This window comes from Meriones unguiculatus, chromosome 9 (assembly GCF_030254825.1).
Source record: "Meriones unguiculatus strain TT.TT164.6M chromosome 9, Bangor_MerUng_6.1, whole genome shotgun sequence".
NCBI lineage: Eukaryota > Metazoa > Chordata > Mammalia > Rodentia > Muridae > Meriones > Meriones unguiculatus.
Window position 1 is genome coordinate 27,290,511 of NC_083357.1, and position 15,022 is coordinate 27,305,532.

At 47.4% G+C, this 15,022-nt stretch overlaps 1 protein-coding gene across 2 annotated transcripts in view; it reads left to right on the forward strand.

The window, feature by feature from the left end:
* Ptprg (protein tyrosine phosphatase receptor type G) overlaps positions 1–15,022 on the forward strand; it is a 684,542-nt gene that overhangs the window by 586,214 nt on the left and 83,306 nt on the right. For both annotated transcript variants that reach the window (XM_060390946.1, XM_060390947.1), the window contains exons 9-12: positions 2,854–3,038; positions 5,745–5,853; positions 10,913–10,962; positions 12,483–13,251. In XM_060390946.1, the coding sequence (XP_060246929.1) occupies positions 2,854–3,038; positions 5,745–5,853; positions 10,913–10,962; positions 12,483–13,251 (1,113 nt within the window). The remainder of the gene's footprint in view (positions 1–2,853; positions 3,039–5,744; positions 5,854–10,912; positions 10,963–12,482; positions 13,252–15,022) is intronic.

The window sequence follows — 15,022 nt, forward strand, 5'->3', positions numbered from 1 at the left end:
GTGGGTGTGTTGTAACTGCAGGAAAGATGTGTCGCTGACAACTCACCACTCAATTGCAGCAGGGCTTTAGAATGGCTTTAGAAAACACAAGGAAGACGAACGTGGTAGGAGGTGAGAGATGTGGAAGTTAGGTCATCATTGGGAGCATAAAATATTCCGGATATATAAAACTGGCCCCCCTGCCACTGTTAAGAAGGATGGAGCTATGGATCTTTGCTGGTTTCTTTTTCCTCCCTTTGTGCTGCCTGGAGAAACAGCCTGGTAAATTGGACTCTTAAAAAAAAAAACAGTGCCTTGTCGCCCCCTAGTGTCCTTCTTCTGTTATGTCACCTCCGGCCATTGCAGTAGCCTTTGTTTAAAGCCCCTGCTCTGAAGGCAAAGGATGGCAGCTTGATGCCCACACTCAGGGTAGAGGGCATTGAGAATGCTCGTCGATCCCCACTTCTTCCTGTTGAAGCCACAAAAAGCACATCTCTCCAACAGAGGCAAAGGAGCCTCCTGCCAGGGAAGGCTGCCCTCTTTCCACAGCTGTCGCCAAAATTGGCCTTGCCAGGAATGTGGCCAGTGGCTCAAGACAGCCTGAGTTTTGGGAGACTGGGTCAGGAAAAGAGGGGTGTGTGTGTGTGTGTGTGTGTGTGTGTGAGTGTGTGTGTGTGTGTGTGTGTGTGTGTGTGTGTGTGTGTGTGTGTGTGTGTTGGTGGCTTCTGGAAGGTTCTGTGCGTTGCCAAGCCTGACTGTTCGAGTATGCTCCCCTCTAACTCACCCCATGCCAGCAGCTGTTCTGCTCCCACCCTCTCTTGAGTACCTCCCACTACCGGGCATCTCAGTTTTGCATTCTGTTGGCCCTAGAACTTGCCAATCTCCTGGTCATAGTCCCTGGTCTAATGTGCATCTCTGGACAGGCCTCCTCCTACACTTTGGGACCTTGGCCTCACCAGGAGCATAGGAGCCTTTATCAGAACAACTTTATCTGGCCATTCTGGGCTCAGACTTTTCCAGTGGTTTCCCGTGGTTTCTGGATGAAAGGCCTGGCTTCTCAATGCAGCTGTACCCATCTTTTCACTGGCCCTTCTTCCTGCCTTCCTCCCACCAAGCAGCCTTGGCTCAGCTCTCAGTTGAAAGCGCCTTCCTCAATGGAGTCAGTCCAGGAAGAGGCGGCTCCTCTGAGCTGCTTCTGCAGGACAGTGAAGTTCTTCCTTCTGACATCTGTCCATCCCTTGCGTGCCGTATCAGCCTTGCATGGGTGGTTCCTCCCAAAGTCTTCATTTCCCCTTGGAGACTGGGGGAAATGGGCCCTGTGGAGATACTTGTTTGTGTCTAGAGACAAGTGTGGCTGTCACAGAGAGGAGAGGGTGGCACTCTTGACCACACTTGCTGCACTGCCAGCTCTCCAGGCTGATCCGGAGCTCTCAGTACTGTGCTAGCCAGCCCTAGACAGACGGATGGCCTCTGTGTGTCCTGAAGCTTCTCAGCTGCAGGGGTGGAAAGACAAAGGAGCCAGACCTTCCCTTACTCCCAAGACAGGGGAACCACCCAGGGTATTGCCAGTTCAAAAGAAGCCATCTTTCTGTGGGTGCCTTTGCTTTAATGTTATTTAAAGACCATCTTGCATTTATACTTTCATCTGTTTGCAGTAAAATTTCATCGACAATTCTAGTTAGCTGGATGGCCCGCCAGTCAAATGTCCTGTCTTCTTCAAAGAGTCTGTCCTGAGGAGAAGTCAGAGGAGAAAGATTCATTAATAAAGGGTAGCATGAGAAAGGTGGCCACAAGAAGTCCTTCAGACAAGAGGGATGGATTTGAGTATGGACACTGTATGAGATAATCCTGTTGACTCTGCATGTGCTTTCTTAGGTAGAGAATGGCGATAGGCTGGATGAGAGAATGTTCTTGCCCTTAAAAGTTGCAGGTCAGCATCAGGCAGCTTGGTCTTCATGGGGTTCGCTTGGCCAGTGGAGTGGGTGAGGGCTGTTTGTAACATGGATCTGTTGCCTGCCTTTGGATCCCTTCCCCCTGGCAGGGCAACCTTGCCTGGCCTCAGGGGATGAAGATACGCTCAGTCCTGATGTGACTTGATGGGCTGAGAAGGGTTGATGGGGGGGACTCCTCTTTCCTGGGGTGGGGAGGGAGGGAGAAGGGGGAGAGGGGACCAGGAGGAAGGGGATACCTTGGGCTATAAAGTAAATAAATTTGTAAAACAGTTGCAGGTGAGAGTATTTAGGGCTAAAGTAACAAAGGATCTCCTTAGCTAAAAAGGGGTGTGTGTGTGCGTGTGCTTGTGTGTGTGTCTGTGTAGGGGACAGGGCACAGTATTGTGGCACATGACTACAATCCCAAGACTTAGGGGATTGAGGCAGTAGTACCATAACTTTAGGGCTAGCCTGGACTATATAGCAAAACTGTCCCAAAAAAACCGAAGGGAAAAAAAAAAGATCTGGGGAGATGGCTCACTTGCATTGCAGTCATGAGGACCTGACTTTGATCTCCAGAGCCCATATTTAAAAAAAAAAAAAAAAAAAAAAAAAAAAAAAAGCCAGGTGTAAAATAAAACTCCAGTGCATGTAACCTCAGCACTGAGTAGGTGGCCTGTCCTTAGGAAAAAAAACACTGCCTCAAAAACAAGCAAAACAGAAAAACGAACAAGTGGACGACTCCTGAGAACTGATACCCAGCGTTTTCATCCTCCTCCACTCTGTCGCACTTGTGGATGCATGCTTGTGTGCACATGCAGAGAGGATGGACAGCTGACGTGCAAGAGTGCTAAAAGGTCCTGAGTGCAGAACTGTGTCCTGAGGTCAGAGGAGCCCCTGGGAGTGGTAGTGCAGATGCTCTTCAGTCTCGTCCTGTGTTCAGTTTGCAGCTCTCCGCCCATCCACATGAAGGTGCAGCCCCTGAACCAGACTGCGCTGCAGGTGTCCTGGAGCCAGCCGGAAACCATCTACCACCCGCCCATCATGAACTACATGATCTCCTACAGCTGGACCAAGAACGAGGATGAAAAGGAGAAGACATTCACTAAGGACAGTGACAAGGACTTGGTAAGGCCCTTCTGGATTGAGTCCAGGGCACACTGCTCTCACGGGATCCAGCAAGCATATTTCCTCCTAAAGGGAGGTAGGTGGGTGTGACATGAGGGTCCCTAGAAGCTGGCAGGCCAGATAGCCTGCTGTGCACTGCAGTGAACAGACTGTGTCTCAAATGAGATGGAAAGCAAGGCCCACACCTGATACTGTCCACTTATCTCCACATATACACTGTGGCATATGGACCCTCATACTCACAAACACACTCACACATATCCCCCCAACACACACACACACACACACACAAACACACATACACACATACACATTTTCTTTTTTACACTGGCTGCTTTTCACTCATCCCAAGCAAGCCCCTTTCCTCTGATCTGGTTGTCAAGCATGTTAGCCATGTTATGTAGCACTGTAGGTCATGGCACTTAGTGAACTCTGTATGAACTCTTAGGTACCCCGCCTCTGCTGCCACCTCCTCATCGTTGCTGCCACAACTATGACTGTCCACAGTCCCCTTTTTGTCTCGTGTGTCAGTACACACTACAGGGGCCAGGGCCAGACTCCTCATCTGCTGTGACATATCCGACCTCACTTTGACCACACAGACCAAAGTCAACATCTCTTTTTAAGGTTCATGTAAATATCTGTCGTCAGACCCCCAACAAGGCCCTTTGAGGATCTCCTTGCGGAAGCTGTCGTCTTCCCTTATCATCATAAACCCTCTGACAAGCACACTACTCCAAGACTTTACACAGAAACTCAAAGTGACACATTTGGGTTTGAAAGCCTCGCTGCTTTATTGTTAATCAAAGAAGGCCCCAGAATAATGAAGCCTGTAATTGTATATGCACATGAAAAATGCTTCGACTCTGAGTGGGACTCTTAATGACTTACACATTTTTTTTTTCTTCCAATAGAAAGTCCTCAGGGCCCATTCAATCAGTTATGGAATAATACTTTTTGTATTCCTGTAGCTGAAGATTCTTTTACTTCATTTCCATTTATATTTTCAGTTCCCCCCCTAGACATTGTTATCTGGGTCACATGAAGGAAGAGAGGGCTCCATGAAATGACAGAAGATGTATTGAAAGGCACCCAAGGTGACAGTGTGCTTGGACCATTCTCTTTTCTCACGGGAAGTCTATCAGGGATCTGTCCCTCCCTGAAGTCAAGCTTACGTTAATCAGCAGAAACCATCTAGGCACTTCTTCTGTCCTTTGTTCTAAGTGGAGAACAATTAAATATGCAGAGATTAAAGAGACACCAGCTTGGTGTGAATTCTACCGAGTTCCCACATAGATGGAGTGAAGATTTCACTCTGAATGGAAGATGGGAGCCGAGGTTTAGGGATCAGAGAAAGAAATGTACAGATGAGCATGCTTTGACAGCACATACCACATTCTTTTTTCCTTTTCAGACACACCAAGTTAATTTCTTATTTCTGACTCAGGACAACAATATATTCCTCTAACTTCCAGTTACCATGAGGCATTTTCCAGCCTGCACCTCCCAGTCTGTGCCTTCATCACGATCCCATGGGGGGGGTGTTTACTGCTTTTTCTAAGAGAAAGGAATGAGGCCTATAGCCGAGTGACCTGACCTTAAGCCCTGTTTCCACCAACAAGTTGTCCCCAGTTACAGCAGCCAGTGTTAGCACGGTCACAGGCTGACACCAATCCAGATTGCAATGGTGGCTATACAAGGACAACCTCTTGGTAATTCAGTTCAGACTGACCCAGAGTATGCATGCCTGCAAAGGGGACCTGAATCCATTAGAGGGAACCTTAAGTCACTGCTTGTTTCTCCAGAAGCTGCTCTGTAGGTGTGTTCCATTTCCTCAATGTTAAAGGCTGTTGAGATGAAGCGTCAAAGAATGGTGACACAGATGTGGCTGATGACAATTAACGTTTTTTGTTTTTTTTTTTTCTAGAAAGGGCCAGACAGTAAGAGTTTTAGGCTTTCAAGTCATATAGTCTGTCCTAACTTCTTAACCTTATTCCAGTGAAAGTATACAGAACACACATACACATACACACACACACACACACACACACATAAACATACACACTAACCAATAGCTGTGCCAATAAAGCTTTATTTATAATAACAGATGGCCTGCCAGATCTAGCATGCAGGCTGTAGCTTGCTGACCCTTGCTAGATTTGATATTCCTGTGAACAGAGTTTGCATGGCCTGTGTTACACAACATTGTTAGGTGGCTAGTCCTGTCGACGCAGCACAGGTGAAAGTAGCTGAAGCTGGAAGAGATTGAGAAAATGTTTAAGAGTCACACAGCCAGAGAGTAGTGCGACAAAATTACGTCTCATAACTCTATTGATTTTATTCTTTGTAAGGACTCCTTCAAACAACAAGAAGGAAACCATACAGGCAGAGAATTTCTTGTTGGTTGTCTAAAGTCGACGTGACCCTGGAGATCTTTAACTTAATAACTGTGGAGGCTGTTGTGGATAATAATTACGGTTTCTAAGGTATAGTGATGGTGACAGGAGTCCAGGCTTTGAGCGCAAGAAGGCTGAACAGCACTGCTGGCATTTCTGTAGTGTTGAGGACGGATTCTCCTGAGAGAATCCACTTTCTCCTGAGAGACAGCTGCAGTCGGGACTCCCGGGAGGCCCAGGCTTGTTCTGAGACACACCACATCTATGAGCTTTCGAAACCAACTCGGCGCCTCCCTTTCTTCCCCCGCAGAAAGCCACCATTAGCCATGTCTCACCTGATAGCCTTTACCTGTTCCGAGTGCAGGCCGTATGTCGGAATGACATGCGCAGCGACTTCAGCCAGACAATGCTCTTTCAAGGTAAGTCTGTTTGTCCTCTTCCTGCCATGCAGTGTGCCTTAAGCTGCCTATCCCTTCAGGGGCTTGGCTGGAAGTAAAGGAGCTTGGTCCATGTAGGGTATAAGCCATATTCATTGAGCTCTGGTCACTTAGATCTGGCTTTGGGGTTGGAGGCTTCAGAGGCCAGAAGAGGAGAGGGAAAAACAGGGCTATTTTTTGCAGTGTTTCATTGATATTTTCCAGCAGTGCCTCCTATTTAAGAACCTGTCAGATGGAGTCATCTCCCCTGAGTCCTGCATAGCCTCTTTCTTAGATGTCTAGCATGACTGATCTCCACTGCCTTTTAAGAACTAGAGACGTAAAATTTGTCCTCCCAATTTGCAAGCCACACAGACAAGTCTTCATGCTTCATGTCTGGACATCTGTGTTCTGTGTTGACTGGGCACCTACCTGTAGCGGGATGTGGGGCCAAATTGAGGGTGATGCAAATGGAACTCTGCCTTGCTGTGTTTTAATGGAATTTATTATTTTTTTTAAAGCAAAGGCAGTATAAAGATTTCATGAATGAAACACTGGAAAACACTCACTTCTCTTATGGGTCTGAGCGTTTCGTTGTCGTAGTGTATATGTACCACACACATGCAGTACCCGTGGAGGCCAGAGGAGGGCGGAAGATACCCTGGAACTGCAGTCACAGGAGTAAACTGCCCTGTAGGAACCAAACCCAGCTCCTCTGCAAGAACAGCCATGCTTTTAACAGCTGAGCCATCTCCGGAGCTCCACGGTAGAGCATGTTCTTAGTATACACACACGGCTTGAGTTCACTCTAGAAGTAATGATGGGAAGCAATCTGTCTCACCTGCCCCAACCTGATCCTGATTCTAGTGTTATTTACAGAAATCAGCAGTCAACTGTAGCCTTTAGTTTGTGAATCCAATTTCATAACAGACACTAAATCCATCGTGAAACTAAAGGCCAGGGCCTTGGGCTCCACACAGAGACTCTGGCTTGTTTCTTTAGGGCCTCCGCTTTCCTGACTATAAAATGAAAAGCGACTCACCAGGCCACTCACTATTATTCATTTTCATCTGCTATGCCTTTTTGTAACAGTGTCACTGTGCATATGTGACGACACTCAGCTGATTCTTAACTTTTGTGTTGCATATCTGACTAAACATCCAGGCTTCCACCCTGGAAACCGCCAGGAGTGTGTATAAGATTACAGACCCTATTAAAGCACATGGACTGCTTGAACCAGCAGCATCTAAAGGCCTGTGAGCTGTGCCCATCCGTAAGGCCCTTTCAAACCAGCTGCCTCTGAATCTTGGCAGTGGGGCCTAGGAATATGAGTTCTAGCAAGATGGCCCTAGGGACTGGCAAGCACGTTAAATGCCGAAGAATGCCAGTTTGGAGCGGGGCTCTGTAGAGAGGAAGCTGGGTGTGAGTCCCAGCTGCCAGTCATCAGCTAGGCCATGCCGAGAACATGTGTAATCTTCTCAAGGCCGCTGTTTGCCGCTCCAAAAGCTGGTAGCATTTACAGACCCCTCCATGGGGGTCATTGTACAGTGAAATAAATGATATGTATGAAATGATTAGCATGGCATAAATCACAGGACTGTGACCCAGCATCATATCTTATGCACTGCTGTGAAGTATTCGCCTAGACTTTACCAGATGAACATTCCAAATCCAGAAGTCGTGACATCCAAGTGCTATAGTGTCCAAAATCATTTGACTGTCATGTCGGTGTTCATGAGGTTTCAGCCTTCATTAAGTTTGATAGAAAAAAAAAAAACAATAAATAATGAGCCCAGGGAGGAAGTCCTCCAGCAAAACATTCTTCCAAGGAACTGCAATTTATACATGTGGCATTTAAAAATTCTTTCCTAATGATCTCATCCTTCTTTTTAAAATCAAATGAAATATGCCTTATCTGCATGCTTTTCATAAGTAAATCTATGTACACACATATCCAGAATGCGTCATGCCATGGCAGGGTCTTTGTGAGGCAAGGGGACAGAGAAGGTGGATCACTCTAGGAACTTGCTGTGGCCAGGCATGGGAACTTTAGGCCATAAATCATGATTAGGCCACCCCTTGCCCAGACCAGGAGGCTGGGAGCTGCAGGGCTGCTTCCTTTGATTAATAGCCCTGGGTGGCCTGGCCTCTGCATGGACTCTGAAAAATTAAAGGTTTATAATACAATGCTATTCTGAAAAGGCCCCCATCAGCTAGAAATTCAAATCACCGAGCATTTTGAGTGGCCGTGCCCTGTTGAAAATGGCTGTGTCCCCAGATGTTCTCTGCGTTGTCTGACACGATAGATAGTTGACTGCTTGTGTATGCTGCATTTGTTCCTGTGTGTCACACCTCCCCATAATGACTGGGGGATTTTCCCCACAACACCCATGTAAGCCTTGTGCCAAGCTGCACCTTTGTTAATGTTGGCCCACTGGCCTTTTCTATCCAGGTTTTTCCTACTGCTTAGGAACAAGAGAGAGCAAGGTGCCAAATTCACTGCTTATTCAGACTCAAGTTTTAAGAAAGAAAACATGGTCCTTGAGAATTCCAGGAAACAGTTTTCTTCATAGTAACTGTTTCCAAAAATAAGTATACATCAGATTTGGGAGCCTGGGAACCCACCTTATATGTAGTAATTATAATATTTATAATCCGTATAATATACCAAAACATTGGACTGCTGAGGAAGCTGTGCTGGCAAAGACACCTGCCACCATGCCTGTAGAACCTCAGGGTCCACATGGTAGAAGGAGAAATTTGACTCCAGAAAGCTGAGCTCTGACCTCAAAGCACATATCCATGGCATGCGCATGCTGTGACATGCCCTTGCTGTGACATGCCCAGGTGCACACAGGCACATGCAATCAGCCCATAGACGAATAAAGTGGAATAAAAACCAGGATGCCAATGAGTACGCTTAGCCAGTGTGATTCAGGAACTAACGGTTCTAACAGCAAGAGACATTTCTAATGTGGCTCCCATTACAGAGTCTCTGCCTCTGCTGTTTCCCCCTAACATCACGAGTGAGAGCTTATCATGTAGGGGTTTCTTTGGAGATTTTGTTTGCGTGTTTATTTTGTTGCTCAGAGCATGGGTTTGGGTTTGGTTTTATAAATGAGAAAATTATGTTCAGAGTGCCTGGAACTTGAGATAAATCTCATAGCTACTGAATGGAGTTCTGGGTTCCTATTGCAAGGCTTTATAGCTCAGAGAGCGAAGTGGGCCACCCTAGAGTACACACACACACACACACACACACACACACACACACACACACACGGCACAGGATCTTCAGCCTTGAGAACAGGCCTGATAGCAACTGTGCATCATTAGGCCAGGGCTTGTGAACTCAGGTGTCCATGGGGCCAGTCTAGGGGCATTTGTGACACAGCGAGAAACAGGACACGGTGTGTCTAGAGAAAAGGCTCTCTGACATTAACACATTCAGTGTGTTTTTGTTGGGGGGGGGGATATTCTTTTTAAAGCTTGTAGGACAAACAAAATGCGTGTAGGTCCTTTGCTATGTCTAGATTAGGTAAAAAGCAGAGCAGGTAGGTGACTCACTTTCAGTGGGCATTTTTTTGTGATGTGATGCTGCGTCTATAGGAGGCAGCTCTTTGGTTTTTAGAATGCCCTCATTTTGTCAACTCCAAAAGGGTTGAAATGTTTCTTTTATAAGTTATGATGTCTGGCATTATTCAGGATCCAGTGTCCCTCAGCAGGTGAATGGCTAAACAAATGTGATAGAGGCACAGAAGAGAATATTATCAAGCATTCAAAAAAATAAAGAAATTCTGGCCCATGCCTGTATTACAGAGGTGACCTTTAAAGGCATAGTGCTAAATGAAATACACCAGCCACAAAAATACAAATATATATGATTACATAATGTATGCAGCATGTAGTCACACATAGAAATATAAACCACCACCACACAGTGGTCGCCAGGGATCGTTGAAAAGGTAATGAGTTGGTGGGTGTGCTCTCCGGGTTTCATTTTACAAGGTGAGGAAGTCTCAAGGTGGATGCCGGGAGGTTAGCTGCATGATAAAGCAAATGGACCGAACATTAACGGAGCAGACACTAAAAATGGCTACCATAGTAAATTTTATATTCTTTGCCTCTTCATACAACCTGGGAGATGCGGAAGCTACATTCCTTTAGCATACCACGTGGGCAAGCACAACTATAAGAAATGATCACCAGATAGGGCGGTGTGCAGCGAAGATAAAATCATGTGACTGTGTAAAACATATCCTAGAGACTATCAGATACAGCAGGGAGATAGTACATGACAGGACACAATGAGAGTTATTGCAAGAAACAGTGAAAGAATTAATGTAAGATCAACTATAGGGTTGGCAAGAAGGCTCAGTTTCTGAAGGCACTTACAGCCAGAACCGAGGAGCTGAGCTCAGTTCTCAGGCCCCACGGGATGAAGCGACAGCAAAGTTGTCCTCTGATCTGCTCAGTGCACACCGCCTCATACACATACACACACCATCCCCAGCCTTCTACTGAATGCATACATAAATGTAATAAAAACTTAGAAAGCAGTAAACAGATGTGAATTGAAGATGCCTCTTAGAATCCACTGAAAAGAGGAGAAATGGTGTCCAAAGGGGTAATAGAGGAAAAACAAGTGGAATGATGCAATCCCAATTAAATAAAAAACGCATGAGACTCAGAAGCCCAACAGCACTTGAAATGCATCTTAAGGGGAGTGGTAGTTACAGGTGTGAGGTGTAAAAACAATTCAACTGTCCACTGGAATCGTCGACATCTTACAATTGTTGAAGTTCTGTCTCAGTAGAACAAAACTATAATAATTACAGATTTTAAACACATTGTTTGTAACAGAGCAATTGGCTAGCTCCGGATCATCTGAACATGCCAGCAAGACTCGGAATATTGTTGAAATGGTTGGGAAGTGTGCGAAGGAGTATTTCGTGACGTGAGAATTATGCCTAGTTGAGATCCGTGTGTCCACAGTAGTATTTTATGGACAGCACATTTGGATATCGTGTGTTGTTTACATTATGACTGCTTTGTTTCTCAGCGAATACTACCCGGATATTCCAAGGGACCAGGATCGTGAAAACAGGAGTGGTAAGTGGGGAAAGGCGGGGCTCTGTCACAGGTGTTCATTTGGCTGCGGTTAAAGTTCTTACCACAAGGTGTCAGTGTAATGTTATTGAACTGCCTACAGTGCGGTTCAGAGACAAATAGAAATTTTGCTGTATACTTTAGAGTGCTGTACCACAATCTCAGTCAAGATAAAAAAATCCTTCAGATCTGTAATTATGTATGATCCCTGGAATCAAATGATACGGAAGTGAATCCATCCAGAGCCATTCACTCCCCTAATGCTGATCCAGAGGCTGTCACCCACAGCTCCTAAGGAATTACCAGTTCTGAAGATGTTCAGAACCTGAAACTCACTGAGCACATCTCAGCTTTTGGAGGGTGATAGTACCCTTACTCCCATTTGACAGGCGAGGAAATTGAGGCTCGGTGAGTTAAAGTAATGCGCCCATCGCCACACTGAGCGAGGCAAGGAGTCATCTCAAAGCTGGGTTGAAGGGCTAATCTTATGTGAGAGTTGGTTTTCAGTAATGAGCTTCAGCACTCATGGCTACCCTTCAACGGCAAGGCTTTCCCTTTGAAACCGGGTGATGTTCCAAAACATGACTTGTTTTGATTATTGCTTGATCCTTGTGTGAGTGAGGAGTTGCAATTTTGGTTCTGTATACCTGCTTATAAGGACTGGGCTTATGCTGCGTCTCTGCTGGGGCGCTTCCTGGTTTGGATAGAAGATGCCTTTCATAGGTAGCACCATCATGTAGTATAAGGAAAGGAGGAGCTGAGATCTGCCCACAGGCAGCCCTGCACTTTGAATACTCTCCCTATCACCTCCACCTCAGTTTCCTCCCACATAGAATGCTCCGCATGGCGTGCCCTGGCACAGAGATGGCAATTGCTAAGTGGAACGCCTGTTGCCGCCCTGAATGCTGCAGTCTTCAGAGGCAGGCATCGTCCTGTGCAGAAGCGCAGACGCTCTGAAAGTCTCCTCGCCTGGGCATGTATCCAGGGCGTGGCTGCTGCTTCTGATGCTGCCACTGCCGACCTGGCCCGGCTGTCTTCCCTTTAGTTCTATTGGCTGCCTTGTACGATGATGGAGTAGCTCCACCATCACGCTGCTTTTCCATCTCTCAGAGCTAGGTGGTCCTCAGCAGAAATTGACTTGAAGCCTTGACTTCTGCTTTCCACTCCCCATCCCCCAGTGGTGGGCTGCTCTGGCCATTTTGTGACTTTACCCATTGCTGGTCTTTCAAAAAGCACTTCTAATGCTTCTGTTTCCCCCATCTAGCCCAACCCTGAGTCACATCAGTGAAAAGCTGAGTTTGATACACTAGTTAATGTTTTAATCCAATGCCACTGAAAGAAGACGTGGTTACCCTGGACCAGCCGTGGTCAAGTTTCACACTATAGCTTATGAAAACCCCTAGGATAGAAGACTAAAATTCTGGGGTTAGGCAGAGCAGGGCCTCGCTTTGATTACTGGTTACTGATACTGCTGCACTGTCTTCTTTACCTCCCTCTCTCCACACCCTGGGTGGCCTGTTCAGCCGACAGCCTCTCCTGCCTCTTCAGCAGACATGGCCCCCATCAGTTCCGGCTCTTCTACTTGGACATCCTCCGGCATCCCCTTCTCATTTGTTTCCATGGCAACTGGGATGGGTCCTTCCTCCAGCGGCAGCCAAGCTACAGTGGCCTCTGTGGTCACCAGCACTCTGTTGGCAGGCCTGGGCTTTGGTGGTGGCGGCATCTCCTCCTTCCCCAGTACCGTGTGGCCCACACGCCTCCCTACCGCAGCTGCAGCCAGCAAGCAGGCAGGGAGGCCTGTCCTTGCCACCACTGAGGCCTTGGCTTCCTCTGGGCCCGATGGTGACTCGGCACCTACCAAGGACAGCGAAGGTGCAGAGGAAGGGGAGAAGGAGGAAAAAAGCGAGAGTGAGGATGGTGAGCGGGAGCATGAGGAGGAGGAGAAGGACTCCGAGAAGAAAGAGAAGAGTGAGGCGACCCATACAGCCGCAGAGAGGAACCGGACTGCACCTGCCCCCACTCCCTCTTCCCCCCACAGGACTGCAGAGGAGGGAGGACATCAGACTATACCTGGGCGCGGGCAGGACCACTCTGCCCCTGCAACAGACCAGCCGGGCCATGTTGCCCCAGGCTTGGATCCCAATGAGGACGCAGCCACCCAAGTGCCCCCAACCGCCACAGAGGAACATTATTCTGGGAGTGATCCCAGGAGGCCCGGGATGCCATCTAAAAAGCCTATGTCCCGAGGGGAACGGTTTCCCGAGGATAGCAAATTCATCACTGTTAACCCAGGTAAGTGGCGATGGTCCACATTCGAGGGTCCGGGATGCTGTGGACAGGCTTGACCTATTTCCAAAAACTGGGTGGTGGAGGAGTAAGGACTGGGGATATAGTAGGTAATATCCTTGCGATTCTCTGTGTCCCTGCTGTGTCTGTACCTGCAACCACGTCTTCCCGTTTCATCCTGATAAGATCCATTCTCTTCGCTGGAACAAGCCTTTCCCTGTACTTGTTCTGTCTTTGCCTCAGAGGAACGCAGGCCTCAGATGGAGATCTTAATAGAGAAAGTGGGCACTGGTTCTAAGACGTTTGCTCGCTCTGATTTTATTCCTGGGTCAGGGGGAGGGAGCATAGCCAAAGGAAAGGAAATTGCTTGCCTCGAAAGCATGACGCTTGAATCCCAAATTCATGTTTTTTTGTTTTGTTTTTTTTTTTTTTTTTTTTTTTTAGAGAAAGAGAGAGAAGGCATGATTACACGCACTTGAAACCCCTACCCTGGGGAAACAGTCAGTCTGATTCCTGGGCCTCAGTGGCCAGGTAGCCTAGCTTATTTTTTGAGTTCTGTGTTGGCGGGAGACCCTGCCTCAAGCAGCCATAATGGATGGCTCTTGAGAAACATCATCCAGGGTTGTCGTTAGGTCCTCACATATGTGTGCACAGGACACACAAGCTTGAGCACGCACACGCATGCAAACACGTGTTTATTCCTTAGCAATCTATTAAACACAAGCTCAGCTGCTTCTAGGTGGCCATTGTTGTGCCAGGCACTAGGCGGGATAATCTGGCAGGGCACCCTTCGCCTGCATCACGTGATAGAGGGCTTGACTGGAAGGTGGCTGCCAGCAGCTGCCTGGAGCACATCGCACATAGCTAGGTAGCAGGGATGTGGGAGAGCTAGCTACCGAGATGGCTTTTTGGCAACCCAGGAAACTACCCAGCTGGGATATTTGATGATGAAGCGTCAGGATGTCGTGACTGACAGCTAAGTGAGAAAAGGTGTCCGGTCAGGGGACCCCTGCTCTCAGTAGTCCATGGCCCAGGCCAAGCGGTAAGGCTGGGTGACCTCAAGCTGGGCAGCAGGCGTGGCTGGTTCGTCTCACTGTGGTCCTCCCGAGGTCGACCCCAGCGGTCGTGTTCTTCCTCAGTCGCAGGCTCAGATCAGGAGCCATCCTGACACGTGTGCTGAGGCTGTGGCATGAGGGGCTGCTACTGTTTTGAGGGCTTTTCTTAATAAGAAACCCGTGGTGTTGCCAGACGGCAAGACGTTTAGCAACAATGTTTTTTTCATTTAAGCTGTTGTGGAGTTATGAGTGCAAAAAAAAGAAAAAAAAAAGGCAACTGGTAAATATTTATTTGCTTTTGCACTTGTAAACATTAAAATTCATCTAAAGCTGAGATCTCGTATGTTAGGATACAACTTAGAATACATTTCCGTGTTTTGAATTACTTTCCCTTAAAGCTGCTATGAACTAATTTTTTTCTAAGTAGGGGCCTCCCGGGTGCCGTTCGGGGTGGGGCAGTTTGGCGGAAAGGCGCAGTAGCCTGGGATGAGTGAAGAAAAGGTGGGAGCACCGGCGGAGCTGCCTCTGTGTGAGCTGGGCATTCCCTCTGAGAAAATGCTGTGTAAAAGCTGAATTTCTTGTACTTAAATATAATAAATGTGGAGTAGCTCCTTCCCACTGGGAACCAGGCTCTCCACTGGGCGCTGGGGAGAGATCATTGATAGAGGCTTCTGTTCCCCCAGGGAAACACGCTCATAGGAAAGGTTTCCCAGCAAACACAT